The sequence below is a fragment of the Eublepharis macularius genome, chromosome 5, assembly GCF_028583425.1.
Source record: "Eublepharis macularius isolate TG4126 chromosome 5, MPM_Emac_v1.0, whole genome shotgun sequence".
In the NCBI taxonomy this organism is placed as follows: domain Eukaryota; kingdom Metazoa; phylum Chordata; class Lepidosauria; order Squamata; family Eublepharidae; genus Eublepharis; species Eublepharis macularius.
In genome coordinates this window covers 157,938,473-157,964,859 of record NC_072794.1, presented here as the reverse complement: position 1 = coordinate 157,964,859, position 26,387 = coordinate 157,938,473, and the positions used below count along the sequence as shown (strand labels likewise).

At 42.7% G+C, this 26,387-nt stretch overlaps 1 protein-coding gene across 1 annotated transcript in view; it reads left to right on the top strand.

The window, feature by feature from the left end:
* CDH26 (cadherin 26) overlaps positions 1–20,375 on the top strand; it is a 36,872-nt gene extending 16,497 nt beyond the window's left edge. The window contains exons 7-18 of the mRNA XM_054979259.1: positions 1,960–2,088; positions 2,964–3,149; positions 3,254–3,522; positions 4,817–4,959; positions 8,472–8,705; positions 9,215–9,439; positions 10,580–10,716; positions 13,180–13,260; positions 15,033–15,101; positions 16,569–16,682; positions 16,863–16,952; positions 17,475–20,375. Of these exons, the coding sequence (XP_054835234.1) occupies positions 1,960–2,088; positions 2,964–3,149; positions 3,254–3,522; positions 4,817–4,959; positions 8,472–8,705; positions 9,215–9,439; positions 10,580–10,716; positions 13,180–13,260; positions 15,033–15,101; positions 16,569–16,682; positions 16,863–16,952; positions 17,475–17,672 (1,875 nt within the window). The 3' untranslated portion in view covers positions 17,673–20,375. The remainder of the gene's footprint in view (positions 1–1,959; positions 2,089–2,963; positions 3,150–3,253; positions 3,523–4,816; positions 4,960–8,471; positions 8,706–9,214; positions 9,440–10,579; positions 10,717–13,179; positions 13,261–15,032; positions 15,102–16,568; positions 16,683–16,862; positions 16,953–17,474) is intronic.
* The last annotated feature ends 6,012 nt before the right edge of the window (positions 20,376–26,387 follow it).

Sequence of the window (26,387 nt, the reverse complement as noted above, 5' to 3'; positions counted from 1 at the left end):
TGGGTCCCAAACAGCCAGGATAGGTGATGTCAGGGGGTGTGGCATATGCAAATCAGTTATGCTAATAACATACTTCCGGTGATGGCAAGGGGCGTGGCATATGTTAATGAGTTGTGTTAATGAGTTATGCTAATGAGTTCCTGCAGCTATTTTTCTATGAAATGACCCCGGGACTAGGGAAATATAGATCAGCTATAAAGTTCCCTAGAAGGCTTTTAGGCAAGTCAGTGCTACTGAACCAGGCTTAATTTGCAAGGACAAAAAGGGGATGGAATGTATGCCACCCTAAATTTACAGGTGGCTGAAAGTAAGCAGGTTTGGGTCTGTTCGGGGCTTCAATGGGAGACTTCCCGGGAACACTATGAATAGTTAATATGGCATGCTTTATAAAATTAATAAATAACATGTGGGATCCTTCCATTTCATTCCATTGGCACCTGTGTGTTCACATCCAGCTGAAGATGCTTGACAAAAGAGCATCTTTCATCAAAGAAAGAGTCCTTGCACCAGAGGAATGTGCAGGCACTGATGGAACAAAATGGTAGGATCCACCCCAATAATTACATAGAGATTCAATATTCATACACAGTTCTGTACCTATGTAAATACACACACTAATGCTAGTAATTGTGATTCGCCTAATGTTTTATTTTGTTTTATTTTGGCTGCACATGAAGCCATAGAATATACTGGGTGGCCTCAGATCCAACAGTACATGTCTCCTAGAAGTCAAGGAAGCAAACAGGTGCTTCAGTGGGAGTCAGGGCCAGATTTAGGGTTGCCGGCGCCCAAGGCAACCCAAGTCCGGCTCTTCGTGCGTGCACGCAGCTCGCACTCCTGAGCTGCGTGATGATGACATCATGAAGGGAGGAGCGTGCCGCCCGCAGGGCTCACCAGCTGCCCTGGCGTGCCACAGAGTTGGCAGAGGCAGCACGGGTCTCTGGGAAGCCACCTGCTCCGTTCACCTGCCCCACAGGACAGGGGGCGGCTGGCCACCCCGTGTCCTGCGGGGCAGGCAAATGGAGTGGGCGGCTGCACTTGTGCTCCTGGCAGCTGCGTCTGGCACCCCCTCTTTAGCAGCGCCAGAGGCAGACTACCTCCCTGCACCCCCCCCCATCAATCCGGCCCCCGGTGGGAGTATCAAACACTTCTTGTTGATAGCTGTGGCCGCTGAGGCCATATTTGAGAACAGCTTGCAGTAATGCACTCTGACTTCAAAATGGAAGAAATCTACTCATAATCAAAGTTATCTTTCCTGGTTGCGTTATTAGCAGTTTTTGGTATTGTAGAATTCACACCACCGCATAAAACTTAATACTGTATTTACTCAGAAGGAAGATATACTCTGAATGTAAGATGAGCCCCCCCACCCAAATTATACACAAAACTTTATTATTAATAATGTTGTTATTGGGGGTCTTTATGTGTGTATTATGTACTGTCAAGTCACTTCTGGCTTATGGAGAGCCTTTGAATGAAAGAGCTTCAAAACATCCTATGACTAACAGCTTTGCTCAGATCTTGTAAACTGGTGGACATGGCTTCCTTTACAGAGTCCAACCATCTCATTTTGGATTTTCGTCATTTCCCACTGCCTTCCACTTTTCCTTGCATTATTGTCATTTCCAGTGTGTCTTGTCTTCTCATGATGTGACCATAGTACAATCAGTCTCCCCCAAGTGACACATTTTTATCCTTAAGGATCCTTTCTAGTTCCTTCATGGTTACACTTCCAAGTCTCAATCTTCTGATTTCTTGGGTGCAGTCTAGGTATAATTTGTATGTGAATATAAGGCAACTCCTCTTTTTTTAAAAAATAATATACCCGAAAAAATACCTAGTCTTGCATGTGAGTAAATTGAGTATTTCTTTGCTAAGCTTTATTAAAGAGAAGTATGAATTTTAATCCCCAACCTAAATGCGCATGAAATAATGTTCTCGACTTTTTGTGTATTCAAGAGTGCCAGCGCTTTCAAACTCCTGATCAAGGCAACAGACCATGGAATTCCACAACTGTCATCAACAGCAACAATTAATATTGCTATAGAGGATTCGAACACCCACCTGCCTGCATTTACCAAAGAAAACGTAAGGATGTGATGCTGGGGAATGATTTCAATGGGAAATGTTAGCGGTAGACAGTTCAGCTGGGACCTATTCTTTAAATGAGAAGCGATCTCCTGTGAAGGCTTTCAAGCCTCTTTTCAGGGTTCTTCTCCATCTCTTAACACAATCCATGTAATACCTTTAATTAGGAACAACCAAATGACACATAATGTTATGCAAGTTTTCATGTCCTTCAGAACTCTGTAGCAGGCTGGATGTGATAAAAAAATAAAAACAGGAAAAGGGAGAAGTTTCAGAACATGATGCAAAATCCTGGTGTAGTGTGCCTTGTGGCTTTACACCAGGATTTTACATGATTTATATCTCACTGTTGTGTGTCATTATTTTGTCCTAATAAACAATATTATGTGGCTGATGTTCTGGGTTTGGGGATTTTTCTTTTGTGCCGGCGTTGCTGACGATAACTTTTTTTCTAATCGTAGCGGTTCCACCACTGATCCAGTTCCTTGTGTGCTATCGCAAACCGTTTAGAAGTATCTTTATTTGGAATCAATTTGTTGCTATGTTGGAATCAAATTTATCTCGGTTGTCTGATGTACATAGGATGGCATCTTGACGGGCAAGCACCAGTACTCAATTTACACAGTTTTAAGCACTTCTGTTGTAGTGCCATTTCTCATCATTATATAGAAGAAAGTAAACGGGTACATGGGGGGTGGGCATTATCAAGGTGACCTTTCTTTCTGGTAGTCCTAGTTCATTTAGAATTATTACTTGTAAAGTGTTACCTTTTTTCCTTCCCTTGGTCACACTCAAGTGTGACAGAAAACGGGATGGAATATTGAGAGCTGACTTTTGTACATCTAGATCCTCGTTTTCTGTGCTTTCCTTCCCAGTATCAACTGGAAGTCCCAGAAGGCAAAACGGAAGGTGATATCCTCCGCCTCAGCGTGGAAGATAAAGACACTCGCAACACACCTGCTTGGAGAGCAAAATACAAGATAGTGAGAGGAAATGAAACAGGGAACTTCATCATCAAGACGGATCCTAACACCAACGAAGGGGTTGTAAGCATCATAAAGGTAAAGTAAGTTAAACAAAACCATAGACATTTTATGAGGGAACCAGTCCATGGTATACCTAGACTGAAATTCTTACTAGATTTGTTGTTGTTGTTATTTTCCAGCCTTTGGTTTATGATGGCACCTCTTGGAGGAACCTTGTAATATCTGTGGAGAATGAAGAACCCTTTTTTTCCTGTGAAAGAGGCCAAGTGCGGAGCCTTCGTATCTCCCCCAGGAACACAGCTGTGAATATTACAGTCCTAGACATAAATGATGCCCCTCAGTTTCACCCTCCTATCCTTCTTCTTCAGCGAGAGGAAGGGCTGAAGGCTGGGACCCAGCTTGCGCAATACACAGCTAGAGATCCAGACAGAGTCCCAAATGCAATAAGGTGGGAAACCCTCAACTTCTCTTGCTCTCAGCTTTTCCATAAAGTGCCCCAGCTTCATCCCTCTTCCTCATGATATAGTCCATCACTCCCAACTTGAGAGTGTTCCAGACATCATTATTGTGAACCTCTCTGTTTAGAGTCCTTATTCCAGAGCATCAATTTTTTTTTCATTTTTGCTCAGCAATCTGAAATGGCATCTCCTCTTTCTAAACTCCTCCTCTCTCATAGTACCAACATAAGGCATTGCATGTCTGGAAAGTACTCAGGACAGGAGCAAGATATCTGCTATGTTCCTCTGTGACTTTCAAGAAGACGGAAGTCCTCCTTTTTTTCTGCTTTGCTGAAAGCTACCCCAATGGTATTGCCGAGGGAAATAGCCTGTAATTCATCTAGACAAACTGAGAGGGAAGGAAGCCCTCTCCCCTACCCTCTGATGCTATAGGTGCCGGTGTTGAGGTTTTGGAAAGCCCAGCCCTTTGCTTATCCTTCCAGACAATAATCCTGGCCAAGAGGCACCACGCATGTTCATCTCCAAGGTGACCTTATGCCCAGGGGTCATTTCGTAGAAAAAGAGCTGGAGGAACTCATTAGCATAATGCATTAGCATAACTCATTAGCATGTGTCACACCCCTTGCCATCACCGGAAGTGTGTCATTAGCATAACTGATTTGCATATGCCACACTCTCTGACATCACCTATCCTGGCTGTTTTGGACCCAATCCTGGCCATTCAGGCCCGAAATTGGGCCCAAAATGGAAAAATGAGGCTGAAAATGGCCGAAAAGGGGCCCAAAATGGTCAAGATCTGGCCGCTTCTGAGTGGGAGAGTGATCCACCACCTGTCGGAGGCCCGATCTGGGCTGTTTCGGGCCCAATCCAGGCTGAAACGGGCCCAGAATGGCTGAGAGTCAGGTGGGCGGGACCACCTGACATGTGACTTCTTTGGGGAACTGCCGGAACTGCGTTCCTGTGTGTTCCCCCTTGAAATGAGCCCTACTTATGCCATAGGTCAGGCTCAAAGTAGCAAGTTGGCTCCCCTTCAGCTCCCTTGAATCCCATGCTTAGCTTCAGATGGATCTAAACCACTATTCCTAGCTTTGGTAGGAAAGTTGGAATATGGGCTGTGCAGGCATCTATTCATTGGTAAATAAAGCAATACTTGGGCTTAATCGGCTGTCGGTCTTCATACTAGAAAAACCTCTTCCTACTTTCTATATGAAATTGGATTCTCAATGTGGTTGAGAAGCAAGTCCTGTCAATTAAGGCTTTTTTAAAAAAACTCTTTCTTTTAAGATATAAAGCAGCTCTTGACCCAGCAGGCTGGGTGACTGTTGGAGAACGCTCTGGGACTTTGATGACATCGAAAGTACTGGACCGAGAGTCTCCGTATGTGAACAACAGCATGTACACCATCCTAATCCATGCCGTCGACAATGGTACGTTCCTTTTCAGGCAGCAACAGGAAACCATTTCTTAATCCCAGTTTATTGTCTCCTGTCCTTTATTTTTGATCTTTTTATGCCATACAAGTTGCTTAATATTTTTATCAGAACAGGAGCAACAAGTTGTAAATAAAAGAACGTCACAATTTGACTATAAAACTTTTCTGTTCAGGGTGTTTTCCTGTTTCTTGACTTAAAATGAGTCTCACTGGTCAAGTTTAAGGCAATAACGTTGACATATTTTTCCAATCTGTTCATTCCAATTGGGTTTGCTTAGGCTGGAAGTTCAAATAATGGTGTCTAGAAAGATTTCGTTGGAATCTTTAAGCAGAAAAAAATGTCATATTAGAAACTGAATTCTGGAGCTTTACCATTAGGATGGAGCCAAAATTTTATTTTTGTGTGCGTGAAAATAGGCATTGCAAAATGGTTGAAATGTTGTTTGAAATGCTCTCCAAGGTCTTTTTATATACTCTTTTGTTCCTCTTCTCTGTTGTTCTCAGCAGCTGTGTTGTGCCTTTCACAAAAGAAAGAGAGAGAGACTCGTTCTTTTTGCTGGCTACATGAGCCAACCAATCAGGGATCATGTAGCCAATGTGATGACATCGTAATGCTGCATAATCATTCACATTTGGCTACCTAATAATGCCAAAATGCCATGTCAGACTGAGAGCGATCCTTCCTGGCTTCAATGATGTAGTGGAGAACATTTTTTAAATCATTTCTAAGACCCATAAATTACTGCCAAAATGGAGCCAGTGGATATTTTCCAGAAACTTTTTTTTTAAGAGAAGTGGCCCAGCCATTTCATTTTAGGCTGGTTTCCTACTCTATCCTAGTAAAAGCTAATGTATCAGTAAATAATGGGGATTGGGTACTATTGATGTTGATTAAGGTTATTGGGATTCCTCTAGAAAATAAATGCTTGGGACTTATTTTCAACATTTAAAGCCAGATAAATGCCATAGCTTACTAGTAACTTCTGAAATGAAGATGGAATGTGATTAATTTATCAAGCATGCTTTATGGACTTGTACAGCTTTTGATACCCAAGCTAAATGCACTTTACTAGCCATGTATGGTAGACCAACTGGGGATTGATGAGCCTCTTTGTTTTTGCTGCCTGTCTGGGATGGCAAAAACAGGAGGATTGTCAGGCGCCTGGCAGTCCACAATATATGAATGACAGGCGCCATGCAACATAGTGGACCTTTGATTATGCTGGCCTGCGGCAGATCAAGCCAAGTTCCTTGAAGGAACAATGTGTTTCCTACAGTAGTGTTTCCCAACCTGTGGGTCTCAGGACACAAAAGTGGATCACAAAGACTCTGAAAGTGGGTCACAGACCAGTCGTACCCATTGGCAGCTCCTGCCCTTTGCGCCCTTCTCTTTCTCTGCTTTCCTTCCTTTCTAGCTTCTCATATTCTTCCCTCGCTTTCCCCCTTTGGAACAATAAATGGGGAGAAAAGTTGTCCGGCAACTAGTAATTTTACAATAGTAGCTGGAAGAAGGAGGGAAAGGTTTGAGCTGTTCAGCCTATGGAAAAGTGAGAGGAGGAGAAAAGGGGTGTGTGTGAGTGCAGGCTCTTTCTTGGTGCTGCTCCCTCAGCGTCCCAACCTCTCGCCCAGCCTCCTGCAGTGCCTTACTGCCCTCTACCTGCTGTGGAGATGTACTGCACTGAGCCATTTGCCATCCACCTCTTTGCCAACGTCTGCCATCTTCCCACATCTCTTCAACTGGGCGCCCCCCTGCCCCAGCTCCTTCTCAGTCTTTTGGGCCAGCCCAGAATGGGTTACCATATAAAGTAAACTTGGACTTGTAGGTCACCATACCAAAAAGGTTGGGAACCACTGTCCTATAGTAGAGACAGTTGTTGATTAATTCACAACATGTTATGCTAGCAAAATATTAAATATATATATAGACTGGGCAGAGTTACAGCAATTGCAGGGAAGAACTTGATGCATATCTGGAGTTTGTGGGCTGGTGTGTGTGTGTGTGAGAAAATAAATTTAAATTCATAGAATCATAGACTCATAGAGTTGGAAGGGGCCATACAGACCATCTAGTCCAACCCCCTTTATCTTAGGTTTAGACAAGAAATCAGAGTTCTTTATTATAGGAACTCAATACTTTCATAGGAAAGAGGAGTCTAAGAATGGGCATGGATTGCAGGACAAGTCTTGCATCCATGGTACAAGATGGAGAAAGAGATAGTTGTGTGACAAATGGAGGAAGAGAAGGATGTCACAAGGAGGAAGTCCTGAGATTAGCAATCTATACATCAAAAGATAGTTCAAGGCAGTAAAGAATAAAGAGTAAACAGATGTCCTGACCTCTTTATCTTTCTGACTTTTGGGGTTTTCCCCTTCAGAAACCTGAAGAAATGGACAGCGATAAGTCCTCCTCTTCTAATAAAAAAGGAAGCATGACATTCCCTCGTCCTTGAAATGGCACCAGAGGCATTTTTAAAATTCCAAAAAAATAGCTAAGTAGTTTATTTACATTAGAGGGGAAAGGTCAGGTGAAGTCAGGGGTTGAAAATTTCTGAAGTAAAATTCAAAACATGCACAGTCTTCCGTTCTTATGCTCTTACATACGGCTTATGTTTTGAGGCTTTGGTTCCCTTGTTTTTCTCCAAGCACTCTAGTATACTTTCTTTCAGTAGTCTCTTTTTCTTCAGGGTTAAGAATGCCGGTACCCACTTTCTAGTATCCCAATCCCCTTCTTTCCAAACACCAGTGCTTTCCTTCAGTCATTAACTGAATCTGAAGGTCTCCACAGGCAGTTTCCAACCACACCTGACTAGGGATCTCTCCACTCTCCAGAGCTACCTCCCTGGGTAGGGAAAATCTCCTCTCCTTAGAAGATCAATCCACTTTCTTTGGCTTCTTTAGGAGTCTGCACCTATTTCCCAAAACTCCTTGTCATCTTTTTCCCAGTTCTCCTGTCGGTGTTAAAACTGCTTTCCATCAGGACTCTGTCTCTCAACTCTTCACCATCTTTCTCTCCTAGACTGAAAAACAGACCCTCCTCTTTCCAGTTCATGCTACCCAGTAAGATCCCTTGGAGTAGCCTGTCAAAGCTCTCTGAGGGATTAACTGTCCTGTACCTGTGTGTGTACAGCATTTCCAGGCTTTTTAGAACATGCAGACTGTCACAGCAAGGCATTCTCCAAAGATACCCGCCAAATGTGTTGAGAAGTTGTCGTCTTAAAAATATCTCCTCAGTCATTACCCCCTTCTCAACTCCCAGATGAATTCTTACTTAAGATTCGTTGGCCTCCCTAGAGCTAGCCAAACTGATCCAATTAGAACAATGTAAGACCTGATGTTTACAGCAGATGAGGCCTCTAAAGGAAAATAGTGAAGAAAGCCTTTCCTGAGGAAATCTCTTGGTGAACCGTGTCCCTAAAACCAGTGGATGTGTGAAATCCATTTCTCATCTCCTTCAAGCTCGGGAGGCTTTGCGCATCTGGAATTGATTGTGGTGCATTTTCCCCTTAGGTGTCCCACCAAAGACTGGCACAGGCACCATCCAGCTTTTCCTGTTTGATGTTAATGACAATGCCCCAAAGCTCGTTGCCCCATTTCTGGAGGTCTGCGAAGGAACAGAAAAGGGATCATTCCGGATAGAAGCTGAGGACAATGATGACTTCCCTCATGCGGGGCCTTTTTCATTCCACCTGGTTGAGGGCTCAGAGAACACAAAGGGTGTTTGGAAACTGGGACAGGCCTTTGGTAGGTTCTCCTGCGCTACGACATGCCCCTTTCATTTCTTTTCAGTTCTTTCCACACCAGGGGAGGAAACACACACAGAGGTCTATTATTTAATGCTGAAAGATGGGTTAAGCTCTTTGACTTTGTTTATGCACTTAGATAACTTTTATGCCATTTTTCCATCGAACCTGCCCAAGGCAGCTTACAAAATAAAACATAAATATAAAAAGATCAAACATTGGCTGATTCTGCACACGTTGGATAATGCACTTTCAATGCACTTTATCAATCGTTTGAGGTGGATTTTTTTGTTTCGCACACAAAAAAATCCATTCCAAATGATCTATAAAGAGGATTGGAAGTGCATTATCCAATATGTGCGGAATCACTCATTAAAACTTATTAATTCAAATCCAGCATTAAAAACCATGTTAAGTTAGTGGTGTGGACTGCATTATACGGTTAGAGTGCTTTTGCCTTTCCCCTCAAAAAAAACATTGTTTAACCTTCTCTCTTTTTCTTCTTCTTAGGTGATTCAGCTGAGCTGCTGATGTTGAAAAGCCTCCCCGCTGGCAACTATTCAGTGCCACTCCGTATTTTGGACAAGCAGGCATTCTCCAGGGACCAGAGCCTGTATGTCAGAGTGTGTCCCTGTCTGGATGGGCACACGTGTCAGCCAGAGGTTGCATATGCTTCCGTGGGCGTTAATGGTGGAGCAATTGCTGCAATCTTGGCTGCAGTCCTCTTTCTCATGTGTGAGTGATGTCATTTTCACTTATTGGCAAACAGTGATTGCATACTTAGGGCTCCTATGCATAAATACATTAGCAGTGGGATTCTGTTGATTTCTGTGAGCTTACTTGAGTAATTCTGGTTACAATCGCTCTATAAAGCCCCTGGCAACTGATTTTTAATAGGAACTGCATTATGATTTATTGGATTAGCAACTTTGGATTCACCTGCTAACTCCAATAAGAGTCCAGATGGAGACTACATTCTTATTAATCTTGTCCTCCTCATTAACTAACCAAAATGGGTATATCCCTTCTCTTATAACAACAACAACAACAACAACAATATTCGATTTATATACCGCCCTTCAGGACAACTTAATGCCCACTCAGAGCGGTTTACAAAGTATGTTATTATTATCCCCACAACAAAACACCCTGTGAGGTGGGGTGGGGCTGAGAGAGCTCTGAGAGGGCTGTGACTGACCCAAGGTCACCCAGCTGGCTTCAAGGTCACCCAGCTGGCTTCAAACCCAGCTCTCCAGATTAGAGTCCCGTGCTCTTAACCACTACACCAAACTGGCTCTCAATTCTGAGGGCCCATTTCACTTGTGCATTTGCATGCATACACACATATGCATGCATGCATGTATAGAGCTTAATTAAGACTGCACCTACATGACAAAAATAAGAAAACTGCAACTGTGGTTGAGGCCAACAAAATGGGTCTTTCCCCCACCCCCCAACAGCCGTCTTCCTAGTTGAGGAGAATGGCTGGGTGGGAAACATTCCCCTCATCGTTATTTATTTGTTTGTTTGTTTGTTTGTTTGTTTGTTTGTTTGTTTGTTTGTTTGTTTGTTTGTTTGTTTGTTTGTTTGTTTGTTTGTTTGTTTGTTTGTTATTCAGATTTTTAGACATCCTCTCCCTTGAAACAAGGCCCAAAGCACTTTACAACATTCAAAACACAATAAATATTATATGTTATAAACTAAAAAACATATCACCACAATTAAGGGGGTCCCACAAGAATCTGTATCACACTCTCTTTTCAGAGATGTGTGTGGGAATTCAAATAAAATGTTTAGCAGAGTAATGCCTCTTTGGGAAAATATCTCTATACAGACCTTGCAAGACAGCTAAGATTGTCTTCTCCTGTCCTGCAGTGGGCTTAGGCCTCCTTCTGTGGTGTTCCTGCTGGGCAGGTGCAGACTCCAAGAAAGGTCCTGCTTTCATTCCATGTGAAAGGGGAAGCCAATCTCTAATCCAGTACAATGAAGAAAGTCATCAAGTGCTGTCTCAGGTGAGGAACAATACTGTGGTGCTTTCTCTCCTTTGGAGCTCTGAGAAGTTCTAAGGTCAACAGCTTTGAGTCTTGTAGTGCTTTCATAGTATTTGCTTTATGTATGAATACAGAGAGGAGTCCCATGGCGCAGAGTGGTAAGCTGCAGTACTGCAGTCCAAGCTCTGCTCACGACCTGAGTTCAATCCTGGCGAAAGCCGGGTTCAGGTAGCCAGCTCAAGGTTGACTCAGCCTTCCATCCTTCCAAGGTCGGTAAAATGAGTTCCCGGTTTCCTGGGGGTAAAGTGTAGATGACTGGGGAAGGCAATGGCAAACCACCTCGTAACAAAAAGTCTGCCAAGAAAACATCGTGGTGCGACGTCCCCCCATGGGTCAGTAATGACTCGGTGCTTGCACAGAGGACTCTCTTTACTTTATCTTTACGGATACAGAAGCAGACCGTACTGAAAAAGAACCCAACAAGGTCTCAGAAGGTAGCAGGTCTCCAGAAGCCCTCTCAAGGTTGTATTCCTGAAGTCTCTCTACATGTTACTAAGTACCTAGAGACACTGAAGTGCAAGATTGTATGTGTAGTTCTCAATTCACATGCAGGCTGTTCTTGCTCTGCGTACGTGAATGCCGCTTTCACAGGAGCTCCCTTTATGTGACTGCATCTACAAGTGCACCAATTGCAAAGCACCAATTCCGCTCGGCTTTTGCTGAGAGAACAAGTACTGTAGGCTCCTTTGACTTGCCAATTTGCATTTCTCTAAGGTGTGAGAAAGTGTCAAGATCTGCATGTGAATGAAAGAATGTGAGGGAACCTGAGATTCTTTTAGCAGTTGAGGAGGAACTGATATGAGATGTGTGAATGTACTCACGGAGCAAACTGAAGTGTGACTGTGTGAGCTAGTACATGGAAAGTAGGGGGGGACACGTAAAATGAGGTTCACTTGAGCATCCCTAGGTACTTAGTAACGTGTAGGGAGACTCCCAGTTTCAATTGTTTCCAGCTATCATTCTATCAATTTTTTTTTAATTATGTCCTTCAAGAAGGTCAGGGAATGTCTGCAGTATTACTCTAGGCAAGTCCCAAGTGATAGACCCATTGGCAGTAATCAGACCACCAAGCTCAGTACGTCTTTCCACATGTTGCCAGGAGCGCACACATACATGAGGTCTAGGCTGTAGGTCTTCCAGTTTTACAGTAAATAAGAAACATAACAGTCCCTCAATAACTAGTACGTTTCAGCACTGACAGAAGACTTGAGTGACTTTACAAACTCGAGTTACCCCTTACTTATGAAAGACCTTTTTGATCTGTTTGTGCATCAGCAGAATTGAACTTTCTGCTTACTTTATTTAGTATATTTATTCAACATTCTTCTCCTGGAAGGGATCCAGCTGTCACAATTAATAAAGACAATAGGAAAAGATATGTAATTGAAATAACACAGAAAGTAACATAGTTGGGCGGGTCTTGAATCCAGTGCTCCAGCTCATTGAAGAGTATGAGCCATGGGCTAAGAGCCAAGTGGCAAGAGCCCTTTGGCTGTGCCCTTTGGCTCATACCTTTGGCCATGCCCAAGTTTATATCCAGAGACAGGAAGTGCAGAAAAAGTTTAGGTGTTGCAGCTGGCAGCACTGAGGTTCCTCCCACTCTACCCTCCTTTCTTATGTCTATTGCTATATGTACAGAGTTTGATCCTACAAGATGTACTCGCCATGTTCCATGTGGTAACATTAAATCTGACAAGTGTTGCATGAGTGTTGATCATTGTGTGGTGTAAATAATTTTTTTTTTCCCCTTGGAGCTCCAGAAGTTTCATACCCCATCAATTTTTTGCTTGCTTTATACAAGAAATTGCAGGGACACTTTCAGTCTAAATCAGTGATCTTTAGCCTTTCAGGCCCGAGAGCCACTGAGCTGCAAACACATGGCAGGAAGTCACATGACATCACAGTCATGTGACAAGACAAGGAGAAGCCAGCATTTCTGAATCAACAGAGAACCCTCTTCATCATCCTTCCACTCCCAAAGAGAGGGAGGAGCTCTGGAGCCTTTGTTCTTTATGTATGTGGACTTGTAACATGTCCTTTAAAAAAAACAGCTAAAATGGTAGCTCCGTAGGGGCTTGTGATCAAGCAAATGAGGTTGATGACCGCTGATCTAAATTAATAATAATAATAACATTCTATTCATACTATTCATATACCGCCCTTCAGGACAAGTTCATGCCACACTCAGAGCAGTTTACAAAGTGTGTTATTATTATCCTTACAACAATCACCATGTGTGGGTGGGACTGAGAGAGCTCTGAGGTCACCCAGCTGGCTTCAAGCAGAGGAGTGGAGAATAAAACCCGACTCTCCAGATTAGAATCCTGCCGCTCTTAACCACTACACCCAACTGGCTCTCAGTTTACTATTTGACTAAACAGTGCAGCTCTCATTAAAACTTTTCACCTGGATTTTCCCCTCTAGGACACGCCTGATGTGAGGGATCGTATTTTGCCACCCCCTGTGTATGCAGAAATTCAGAAGGATAAACCCCAGTCTCTTAAGGTAACCACAGCACTCCTGTGTAGAACACCCTTTTGCTCTCCATCATAAATGACATCATCCTGGTACCATCTATTGCAAACTCCTCCTTCACAAGTCTCATTGAAATGAATGGGTCTAACACAGGTCCAAGCCACCTTCACGAGGTCTGTAGAAGGGGAGAGAAGCTCCCAGTTCAGTGTTCTATTATCTCTGCCATGCAGTGTGTCATGAACAGCAGCCCTCTCTTATTAGGCTATGGGAAGGTTCATGCTGTCCTGCATCGTCACTTTTACCCTATCATAGATTCCCCCCCTTTGAGTTGTTTCCTGCTGTTGTATTTTAGTGGGTGACCAGTGTGTTCTCGTGGCTAGAGAAGCTGACGTGGATCTGGAAGTCTTGGATTCAGCTGTGCCCATTTCCATGACCTTACATGTTTTGGAGCAGGCTGTGCTCTCTTACAGCCTCCCTTCCCATTTGTAAAGTCAGTCTCACAGGATTGTTACAAAGGCTTATAAGCGGAGCTGCCACTTTAAAACATTCTGTGCTAATTCTCAGATTGGACGTAAGAAGAGCCTTTGCTGGATCGGACCAGTGGTCCATCTAGCCCAGCATCCTGTCTCTCATGGTGGCCACCCAATTACTACGGAGGTATTAAAGGCCAAGGCCGTCCCCTGAAGTTGCCTCCTGGCACTGGTTTTCAGAGGTTCCCTGCCGCCGAATGTAGAGGTTCTCTTCATCACCATGGCTAGCAGCCACTGATAGACCTATCCTCCACGACTCTGTCCAATCCCCTTTGAATGCTATCTGTGCCTGTAGCCATCACTGCATCCTCTGGCAGTGAATTCACATCTTAATCACTGGATGTGTAAAGAAGTTTTTGCTGTTTGACTTTTGCAACAGCATACAGAGGCTAGCTAGGTGCTGATTCGTCCAAATTCACCTGTGGAATGGCAGTAGGCACATAGGCTTCCTAGACCCAAGTACTGCCTGTCAGCTGCTCCATCACTGTCCACCCTAAGTGTTTCCAGGAAATTGAAATCTTTTGACAGTGACCCTTTGGGTTGCATTTATTTATATACATTGACCGGTAGATTTGCACGAACAATTGCATGCTCATTGGAGAATATGCACAAAACAACCAGGGATTCTGCACATTATCTAGTCAATGTGGATCACCTCCAGTGGATGTCGAGAATATGGTCCCCCGTGGTGTGGATCAGAGTTTTGTACATTATCTCATTGAATATGCTGAACTTTCATGTCATTTCATACAATATGCATAATCTCCAAGCGTAAACCCTGCAAGATATTCCACAACTGATTGGTGTGATCCACAGCCTCCAGCATCCCTTCGAGACTGGGCCTGCTGCCTGAGCAATATGCACAATTGTCTAGTGATGCTGTCGGGTTTGTGGGCCCATCTTCCAGTCTTTATGCAAACTCTCTAATAAAGACATGTTAACCGCAAAATAAACACGTGGCATCTTCTCGATAAGCAACATGAACTGCTGTTCTTTAGCATTCAGCATGGAGTTCACATTTGTTGGCTAATGAGCTCTGAGTACACAAAAGATGCTGATACACGCTCTACATCCGCAAACAAGGGAAGTTGATCAAAAGAATTGTTCATTGCTTGAAACAGGTGACCCTCAAAATTCCCCTACATTTAATTCCTTTTAAGCATTCTTATTTTATGCATTTGGGACATTTAAATGAATGTTTGCTTTTTGTGTGGTTCAGATGTCTCATTACTTACCAACATGTTGATGAACCAAAAACCCTTTTCTTTTAAGGAGGTGACTAAGACGACCACCTCACATTCCCGGACATCCAGTCAAGTGCACTTTGAAGAAACTCTATCTGTGAGTAAAGATTTATACAATCAATCAAACCTTGGTCTGCACTTGATAAATTTTGTCCCAAGTACTTCAGATGGCATCTGAAGAAGTGAGCTGGTCTTACAAAACCAGACTGAAATCTTCTTTGAAAGATCCCTACCCCGAGTCTTGAGACCGATCCAGATCCCTACCCTGAGTCCTGAGACTACAGAACCTACTCAATCCCTTTCAAGATGGGTAGTTGTGTTTGTCTGTCTGTAGCTTACTTCTTCAGATACAGATATTTAGCTGTGACTCATGAAAGCTCCTACCCTACCACAAATTTTGTTAGTCTTATACAGGGCTCATTTCAAGAGGGAACGAGGTCACATGTCAGGTGGCCCTGCCCCCCTGACTTTCAGCCATTTTGGGCCCACTTCGGCCTGGATTGGGGCCGAAACAGCCTGGATTGGATTGGTGCCGGGTGGGGGAACCCTCCCCTGCCCAGTACTGACCCAGTCTGGACTGTTTTGGCCCCAAACCAGGCCCAAAAGGGCCCAAAATGGCCACTTTTGGTCATTTAGGGCCCTTTTTTGCCATTTTGAGCCCAATTTCGGCCCTGAATGGCCAAGATTGGGTCCAAAACAGCCAGGATAGGTGATGTCAGAGGGTGTGGCACATGCAAATCAGTTATGCTAATGACACACTTCTGGTGATGTCAAGTGGTGTGGTATATGCTAATGAGTTCCTCCAGCTGTTTTTCTACAAAATGACCCCTGGTCTTATAGGTGCTGCTGGACTCTTGCTCTTTTATACTGTAACAGGATTCAGGAATCTCCATTCCTACTTATTTCTGAAGAAGGGAGCTCTGCCTCTCAAAAGCTCACACCTTGAAAATCTTGTTGGCCACAACTTTCATGGGTTGTAACACATCTAGCTCCAGATGGTGGGGCACCCAAACCAGAGGCTCTGAAAATGACTATAATGGATGGGTAGGTTCATGCGGGTATAGGCAGTCCTTAAGATATGCTGGCCCAAAACCATATAGAGCTTTATATACGGTTTTGGGTCAATACCAGCACCTGGAATTGGACCCGGAAACATATTGGGAACTAGCGTAGATGGAACATGACTATAGTGGTATGGTCCCTACAACTCACTCCAATAAACATTCTGGCTGCAGCCCTCTGTACCAACTGTAGCTTCTGGACAGTCTTCAATGGCAGCCCTACACAGAGCACATTGCAGTAATCTAATCTAGACATTACCAGGACGTGCACTGGATTGGTACGATATGTCCTTCCCAGCTGGCTTGCCAGGGCTGCAGCTGGCAAGTGAAATCAATGGGCTTACACTGGAGTAACTATGCTTAGAATTTCCCTGCAACATGGCTAACCCTTTGCAATTAAAATAACCAGGTTTAAGAAGGAGACTTATTGAAGGAAGGATGGAAGACCAAAGATAGTGAACTTTTAGAAATCAATACAGTTTGTGTTCCTCTTCTTCTTAAAGCATACCCAAGGAATGATCCAGGCAAAGCCTCAGGGGAACATCAACTATTCCAATGGAAGGATAGTGCGACCACCAAGATCCGTGGCAGAAGATCCCAATCCTGTCTGGGATCAGGTTAGATAAAGTTTATCTTACTATCTCTGATAACAATCTGATCCTGCTCTGGATTCTTCTCTTTATTTAAAATTAGAAAAGGGTTTCTATAACTTTCCTACATTTAGAATCATGGTGATAAAAAACTTACGTGTGGTTTTCTAGTTGCAGCAGCTCTGATACTCTTTTTGTCTTCTTCAGCAGAGGACCTTGTATTCTCAAAGCAACAGCACGAACTGGAACAAACCACGTGACACGACTGTAGAGGCAGCCGGCAAACTGCTGAATCAAGTACGAAATGCATCCTGGGAAGAGGCCTAGTATCTCCCTTTTCCAGGGCTTTTTTTCTGGGAAAAGAGGTGGTGGAACTCAGTGGGTTGCCCTCAGAGAAAATGGTCACATGGCTGGTGGCCCCTCCCCCTGATCTCCAGACAGTTGAGATTGCCCTCCGTGCTGCTGGAGCGGCGCGGAGGGCAATCTCAACTCCCATCTGCCTGGAGATCAGGGGGCGGGGCCACCAGCCATGTGACCATTTTCAAGAGGTTCCGGAACTCCGTTCCCCCGCATTCCCCCTGAAAAAAAGCCCTGCCCTTTTCTAAATACTGCCTCAGATAGGTAGTTTCAGTGATGTAGTTGTGTAGTTTGGCCTTGAGGTGCTCTGAACTGAAAATGCTGGTGATCGAATTTGGTACCGTATCCATAAAAAACATGTGTTATTACCGAGCTCCCATAGTACTTTTGGGGGGATTTCAAAGAATAACCAAAAGGGGGATGAGGTTTGGTTCTCTGAATGTTCTTCCTTTCTCTTCTCAGAGGCTCCATCACATCGCCAGTCTAGAGGACAACGTGTTGGTTTCTTGCACGCCTCTCGTTTATGCTGAGGAAGGAAGCATGGGGAGAAATGAATCCGTATGGTCCCTCCCTTTCACAGAGGACGACAGCCTGCCTCCTGACTTCTTGGATACATTGGGAACTAGGTTTGCCACGCTGAACAAGATCTGCAGCGAATGATTCCAATGCCCACAGCTATTTGCCTGCGAGTAGCCAGGATCCCCCAGAGGCGTTTGGACTTCAACTATATATGCAGACAATTATGACACTTGGTTGTGTGTCCCGATAGTTCCTTGGGCCCTATCCTTTATGAGGAAATATCATTGCAATTCCACGGCATCAGTTTTGAAACCCCTTTCCAACTACATTATTTGTGTGTGCACGCATGCGCGCACACCATCAAATTGCACACGTCATCAAGTTGCCATCAACTTACAGCAACGCCAACATGGCAAGTGAGAAGCAGAGGTGGTTTGCCATCGCCTTCCTCTGCAGAGCCTTCCTTGACGGTCTCCCATCCAAGTACTGACCCTGCTTAGCTTCTGAGATTTGACAAGATCGGGCTATTCCATGCTTCCTTCCCTCCCAACTGCATTCTTTACCTTTGCATTTTTAAAAAGTAGATTCATGGGGATTCAGTTTCTTGTCATATGTCCAGTTATGCCAAGATTTCTGAATGTGTAGGGTTCAAGAAAAGGGAACAATTTTGTTTGGTCACTGTGACAGTCTTTGATAAGCTAAAGGGAATTCTTGTTATCTCACAGTACAAGTCTACATTCCATAAAGGCAACAGAAGCTGAACTCAGGGCTATGGAAAGAAAGGTCAGCAAGCATTTTCGTCTGATCCTGGCCGTTTCCACATGGCTTACCTTGAGCTGGAACACAGCGTGTTCTTGCGTGAAATTGCGCGATAACAGCATCTTCCTGGTGAAATTTCGCACGAGAACACGCCGTGTTCCGGCAAAAGGTAAGCTGCGTGGAAACGGCCCTGGATTGTGGGATTTCATTGCACTTTGGACTCAGTTCAGGTGGCTCTTATTTTGGGGATGGGGATTCAACTCTACTAGAAAGAGGGATTGTTTCCATGGAAAGAGGATCATGAGCTTGGGACTTGCGGAACTCCTAGTTTATCAACATTCATTCTGTAAACAGTTGAAATTTTTATACACGTGAATGGATTTTTTTTTTAATTAAATCTATCACAAAAACCTGCCTTGGTTATATTTAAAGAGATGCAGAAATCTCTTGCTCATCAAGGTTTTGGAACAAAAATCTAGATGCCTTCTGAATAGTGTCTATTGTAAGTTAACTGAGTAGTATGTAATGCTGCCTCCTTGTGGCTCCTTTCGTTTCTACACCTTTGCAAATTCTAAATGTTCCTTGTGTCAGAGGGCTGCTTTTCATATTGTTTTCTGCCCATTCAGAAACAGGATTGCCAGGCAGCAGGAGAAAAATTTAAAAATTGCTGTTGGCCAACAACATTGGTGTAGTGATTAAGAGTGCAGGACTCTAGTCTGGAGAGCCGGGTTTGATTCCCCACTCCTCCACTTGAAGCCAGCTGGGTGACCCTGGGACAGTCACAGCTTCCTTGAGCTCTCTCAGCCCCACCCACCTCACAGGGTGTTTTGTTGTGGGGATAATAATAGCATACTTTGTAAACCACTCTGAGTGGGTGTTAAGTCATCCTGAAGGGTGGTATATAAATAGAATGTTGTTGTTGTTAACATGATGTCACTTTCTGGACCAAATTGGAAGGACTGTGCCCAAAGGCGTCAGATTCATTCCTAAAGTTTTGTATATGTGCCAATGCCATGACAGCGAGAAGTGATGCATTTAGAATTGTGAAGATGGGCCTATCTTAGTCTTTTGTGCTGGCTTAGTTAGCCCCAATCCCTGAAGATCAGCATATGCGTTTTGGCTAAGTTGCCATTTGTGGTCAAGAGGGACCAAAAATGAGTTTATCTCAAGCAGAGTGTGAGGCAAACATCTGTTTCCTGGTTCTAGGTGTGTATGAGGGCCAAAACTTGACATTACAGCATCCACAGGTCCACCATTTTAAAGGAAATTTGGGCTGTTTAAAAAAGTCATGGGAGATTGTTTCAGCACTTGAAAAGTATGGGTGGGGGGACAAGATTGCCCACACAGCTTTTTTAAATGGCCCACGTTCACCTCTAAAATGGTGGCATCATCCATGTGTCTGACCCGTGAACACCACAATGTCTACTTTGTCTCTGAGTTGTGGTGGTGCAAAACTTATCTTGGGGCTCAAACCCTGTTTAAAAGTCATTAATATTTCTGGTTGGATAGACAAATAAGAAGCCAGAAAGTGCAATTAAAGTCTCCTCTCTGACTGGTGGAATATCATGGAAGAGAGAGACCAACATAAAAGCTCAGCACCAGCAGTCAAAGAACAAAGAAGCTTTCTAACTTTAATTCCACTCCAAAGTGGAAAAAACCTGGAATTAACATCAAGAAAGGGAGGGGGACAGAGAAACAAGGCCCCAACAACAGAGGAGTCCATGTCAGCCAAGCTCCTCCAGTCAATAGGAGCTGTGGGCTGGGAAGCAGGTGAGTCAGTTAAGATTTGACAATTGGAGATTTTAGTCTGTTGGATAGTGCAAAAGGAGAGTTAGGTGAAAAGTAAGATAAACTAGTCCTGAACTGAGAGGTATTGAGTTACAGCTGAAAGCTGTGGGTTAATTGTAAAGTTTAACAAGCGAGTGACAGTAAAAAGCATAGGATTATGTCCTATGCACACATGCGCGCGCATGCACACACACACAAATGTACTATTAACAATCTGAAATCCCATTTCTCTGTGTTCACTGTTCATATTTTCTTCACTTATATGTTACTTTAAATAAACATTATTTTTCTACAGTTTTACTTTGTATCCGTTGACTTCATCCTGCAGTTACTGGCTAAGGTTGCCAACAATTTGGAGGGGGGGTGGGAGTCTCCTGTCCCTTTAACAGAGGCTTAATTTGTGGAACTGGGCAAATGAAACTTTTTATATTGTGAAGGGAAGTACGATCACCTGGTAAATAACATCCAAATTATTTCAAGGTACAAGGAGCCCCTTTGTATCCCAGTCGCCTTAAGAGTCCATGCCGACTGACCAAAAAGGCACTTGGATGGGCCTCAGACAAATGGCAGAAGCAGCTTAGAAGGAGTCGCAGCATGCAATTTCTTAGTTGTTAAGGTAGTACTGGATTGTTGCCTGCTTTTGTTGCCAAAGACCGACACAGCTATCCCTTAGCAATTTGCAAAATGCCCAAATTCAGGTCTTTCTTCCCCCTCATTCCCGTGCTCCCTGCCATCTTCCCTCATATTCCTTGCCTCCATCTTCATGAGAGATTTCAAGCTGCAGAGCTTGTTGGAACTACTAGCCACCACATGTCCTGTACTTCAAGCCACAAGGCCTTTGCAAAGAATGACTTCGTAAGTGCTCATTTGCCCAATGTTTCGTGAAACACTTCACAGTCTGTCCAGTGGATGGCAGCAGTGCACACACAAAACTTGCTGGTTGTCTGAGTCCCAAATTGCATCTAGAATCATATGAACAGTAGACAGGGGCTGTCCTTTAAAGTTCAGTGTGAGGCTATACCATACTGTGTGAGGCTATACCATACTGTTTGGAAATGAGCTTTAGGTGTTCTGGCATTCCTGTCTTGATTTCATGCACCAGCAATAAAGACTTTTGTTTGGCGTACCTTCAATAACTATTATTGGCCCTCCTCTCTTGTTTTTGGTTTTATATGTATTTGTATGTATATTATTTTAAATGCTGTTTGTTTTAATGCTGTTTGAATGTGAAATGTTTTATTGTTTTGATGTCCACCCCCTTGGGGTCCCTATTTAGGAGGAAAGGTGGCACGGAAATATTTTAAATTATGCCAACTTAGTCAAAATGCACATGCTGAATAATAGCAGGGAGTGGAAGAAAAACATTCACTGGGCTAGGATAACACAAAAGACCAAGATGGACCCACAATCTTCACTATTCTAAATGCACCACTTTATGACACTGGAACATGCACACACCTTAGAGCTTCAAGTGGGAAACTGTGTTGGTGTGCAATAGGATTGGAGCCCAATGGGACATTAGAAGCCAACAAGATTTTCTGGGTGTGAGATTTGAGAGGCAGAGCTCCCTTCTTCAGAAACAAGTAGGAATGGAGATCTCTGAACCTTTACATTCCGGTCAGGAGATGAGAGGGGCATTGCAAGGGAGGGCGTCCGGATGCAAAGGTACGATGCAGCTTAATTAGGTGGAAGGGTTATAGCAAAGAAAGGTGTCAGAATGTAAAGGTACGACGCAGCTTGATTACAACAGGAATAAGCATCTGTAGTGAGATAAGAATCCTATGTCTCTATTTAACCTGGTGGAGAGGTCTATTGTTCTGAACTTTTGAATGAACTTGCTGGTCTCTATGATACCTTAGAGCTTGGCTCCTGCGTCCACTGCTTCCCCCCCCCCCCAAATTTGGCATTAAAACTATAAGCCTATGCATTCTTAAGAGGAGAAAGCTAGAAGTGTAGACTGCAAGAGCTCCCTTGTCCTGAAATCAGTTGCTCCCATCCCTGTAGCTCTTTGCTAAATAAATGGATGTTGTTTTGAACACACTCATCTCTGCTGTGTGAATCTAAGGGCAGGAACCTGAATGAGACTCTGTTTCTAGGCTTCCGAGTTGCCCACCAGTGGTGGGCAATCTCCTGGGGTTTTTTCCCATTGCCCACCAATCGCTGGCGGAAGGTTGCAAATCCCTTGGCAATCACCCACCACTGGCAAGCAATCCAGGAAAGCACGCACTGGGAACGCTCCCAGCAGGGAACATCATTTCTCAGCTGTGGGGGTGCTCCTGCACATCACTGGGACCAATTTTGGCCCCCAACAGGCTGAATCGGCCACACACAAAATGGAGGAGAATGCCTGTGGCTGTTGTGATGATGTCACTTCCCAGAAGTGACATCATTGCACAAGAGCTGGGAGCGCACATGTAAAGAGAAGAGTCCAGAAAGTACCAGGTCCTTATACCCTCCCACCAGGAGGATACAGGGACCTGGCAGCCCCAGCTGTTCCTGGCGTGAAAGCAACACAGAACATCACACTGTGAGAGAAATGGAGGATCTGGGGTTTTCTCCATGCTCTCTCCCCAAGTTTGTAAGGCCACCATTAAGAATCACTGGTCTGGAAGGAAGTCTTAGTAGAACTCTAGCAAGGGGCAGAGGCTCCTCTAGGGGCCACCCAACCAAGGCCACGGCCAATGGAGTCATGGGACATGGATCATGTACCAAGGGGCAGAGGTGAGGCCTAAAACAGTGGAAAATACCTAAGGTGCACAATAGTTCATGCACTTAGACCACAATGTGACCTATATTTAATAGTAGGCCTGCCACAATCTAGATTCCTATTCTGCCATGAGAACAAAGCAAAGCATGAACTCAACAAAGCAAGAACTCAAGCAAGAACAAAGCAAGAACTCAAGCAGGTGAAGGCAACTGTAGCTTATACACATTTTCAGCATAATTCATAGTAGCATTATGCCCTTCTCAGCCCACTTATTTCAATGGACTTAGACGCCCGTCTATGTTTAGGGTTCTACTGTTACACAAATATATACCACATGTATGTGCAGCACTTGATTAATGTATTTCGCATTAAACATTTTGAACACATTCTGGAAAACAATTCATCCAGTTATAACAGATAACACTGAGTCTGAGCTAATCAGCAAATCCATAACAAAGGACTCAAAACTTATGCCTAGCATAGCTCAAGAAATTGAGCTTCATTAACCTTCTGTACTGGTATTTATATTTTTTTCTGTGTTTAAAAGTATACTGTCAACCAACACGATAATCTATTTCAGAAATTTTTGTGAGTGATTTTCCCTCTTACTCTCCCCGTCCCCCACAGAAACAGACCTTCATTTGTCTTTGTTAGACGAGTGTTATTACCCACTAACTGAATTTAAATTGAATGCTCCATCATTCTCTTCTTTTTCCATAATTTTTATTAAGAATTTTTAAACAGAATAAAAAAACTTAGAAAAGGAAAAGGAAAAAGTACACAACTATAATTATAAAGATATAGAAAGGAATAACTTCCAATTTTCTCTGTAATAAGATACATATATATTACATACTACACACACACACACTAATACATCTCTTTTCCCTATAATTTCCTTTTTTATTTTATTTTTAAAACAGAAAAAGGGGTACAGAAAGAAAAGGGGGAAGGGGAACAAAAAGTAAAAAGAGAAAATTGAAGATTATGTGTTACAAGGACTGTAAAAATACCATAACCATATAACATATAGTTTCCAGATATACAACACAAACAAAACATCATAATTAAATCTATCAATAATTAGTAAACTATATAGTTAAACTGACTTGCATGAAAAAATTATTAGCGTTATCTAATATCGATTATAATTTTTAATAACTGATTCCGCACACGTGGGATAATGCACTTTCAATGCACTTTAGCAATCGTTTGGAAGTGGGTTTTTTGTTTCACACAAGAAAAATTCAGTTCCAAATGATCTCTAAAGAGGATTGGAAGTGCATTATCCAACGTGTGCGGAATCAGCTAGTTTCCCCATGGTCTAAAAATAGTGTGATACTCACGGAAGGCTGTCGCTTTCCTCGCATGACTTTTGACGCCATCCATTTACAAAACGGGGGCAGGCAGTGACATTGATGCTTTTGTGGCATTTTGTAAACAGATGGCGTCAAAAATGTGTGTATTTTATAATTATCATAATATGTTAAGATTATTATAATGAAAGAAAGTTAAGATATCCCTTATAATGACTGTTAACATATACTACAATATAATAACTTTTGTTCCTCTTAATCCTCAAAAGCACAAATCATCAGTTCACTTTTTTCGGTTTTATGCAAAACATCTATAAGGAGTGTCCAGATAACAATGAATTTAGATAATGTCTATTCTCTAATCAAAGAAGCAAGTGTCTCTACAAGCCCCACCATCTTCACCAACCATTCCTTTATTGTAGGTGATATCGATTTTTTCCATTTTTGAGCATGTAACAGTCTTGCTGCCGTTGTCATATTCAAAAAAAGTTCCACGAGTTATTTCTAACTGTTTGTCCATTAGTTCCAGCAAAAAAAAAAGCTTTTGGTTTCATTTGTATATTAATTTTTAAAATCTTCTGAATAAATAAATGTATTTGTATCCAAAATGTTTTGGCTTTGTTACATGTCCACTCTAGGTGATGGGATGTCCCCTCATGCTGTTCACATTCCCAGCATCTATTCGAAACATTTTTATATATTTTAGCAGGTGACATACACCAACAATACATCATTTTATAAAAATTCTCTTTCAGACTAGAACTTAATTTTAAGACCCTTCAGCCACATATTTTCCCATTGTTCGATTTGTACATTACATCCAAAGTTTTTTGCCCATTTAATCATAAATTCTTTTACCAGGGTTGTTTTCACAAGTCTTTACCCTCATGCAAAATCACGCAAAACTCATGGAACGAGGACGTCTTCATGGCACGTCATCAAGCTACGAAACGGAATCATGACAAGGTGACATCATAAATCACGCCATGAAGACACCCTCGTTCCATGAGTTTTGTGTGATTTTGCGTGTGGGTAAAGACTATGAAAACGCCCATTCTTCCTCTATCTCCAGTTTTTTAAAAGTTTATACATTTTAGCAATAACATGTTTATCATTCATTCATAATTCTGTTTCAAATACTATCATAGTTTGATCAAATCCATGCAGCCTTTTATCAACTTTCTAATAGTTGTATAGAAAAGAACCATTGACAACTATATCCTTGCATAACCAAAATCTTCTCTCGGTTTCATTTTATATTCCCTTTGTAAAAAAAGCTAATAGATTAACCACTTGTGTTTGGTTATCATTTCCTAAGTAAAAAAGGATTCCCGTGTTCCACAAAGGTGTTTTCAGATATAGCCTAAGATTATATTTATTTAGTCTCAGAATGGCATGCTAAATTTGTATTTACTGTCAGAATGGCATGCTTAATATAATAATTTTTAAAATTCACATTAACTTTGTCATACCATAAATATTAGGCATGCCGTCCAACTCCTAAATCGTATCCTTCTAATTTCAAAAACCTTTTATTTCTTAACAGCACCCATTCTTTCTGCCACACAAAAGAACATTCCATCATTCTCATTGGATTTACATTACATGTTGGTGCATTTTGGGAGGAGCAAAGAAACATATTTTAATGCTTTTTTAAAAATACATTTTTCCAATGAATTTATTCTGCAGTTTCAAAATCGCCAGCTGTTCTTTCCCTCAGCAAAAGCACGTCTACAATTTTGCTCCTCATAGAAATTCTGTTTGCACATCTGCATGCCTTTTACATTTTCTCTTTCTCTCTTTTCCTCTGATTAATTTTTTTTTCATTCTTGCCTTATGGTTTCTTTGTCTCAGAAATTAGTTTGTGGTCAGTCCATAACCATCTGTTCTCTCACAAAGCCTACAACAGTTCTAAATATTTAGAACACATTTAATAACATAACATTATAACAACATTTGATTTATATACCGCCCTTCAGGATGACTTAATACCCATTCAGAGCGGTTTACAAAGTATTATTATCCCCACAACCAAACACCCTGTGAGGCGGGTGGGGCTGAGAGAGCTCCGAGAGAGCTGTCACTGACCCAAGGTCACCCAACTGGCTTCAAGTGGAGGAGTGAGGAATCAAACCTGGCTCTCCAGATTACAGTCCTGCTGCTCTTAACCACTACACCAAACTTATTTGCCTGGATCACCCAGGCAAGCCTGATCTCACCAGATCTCAAAAGCTAAGCAGGATGGAGCTTGGTTAGAAATTAGATGGGAGACCTCCAACGAAGACC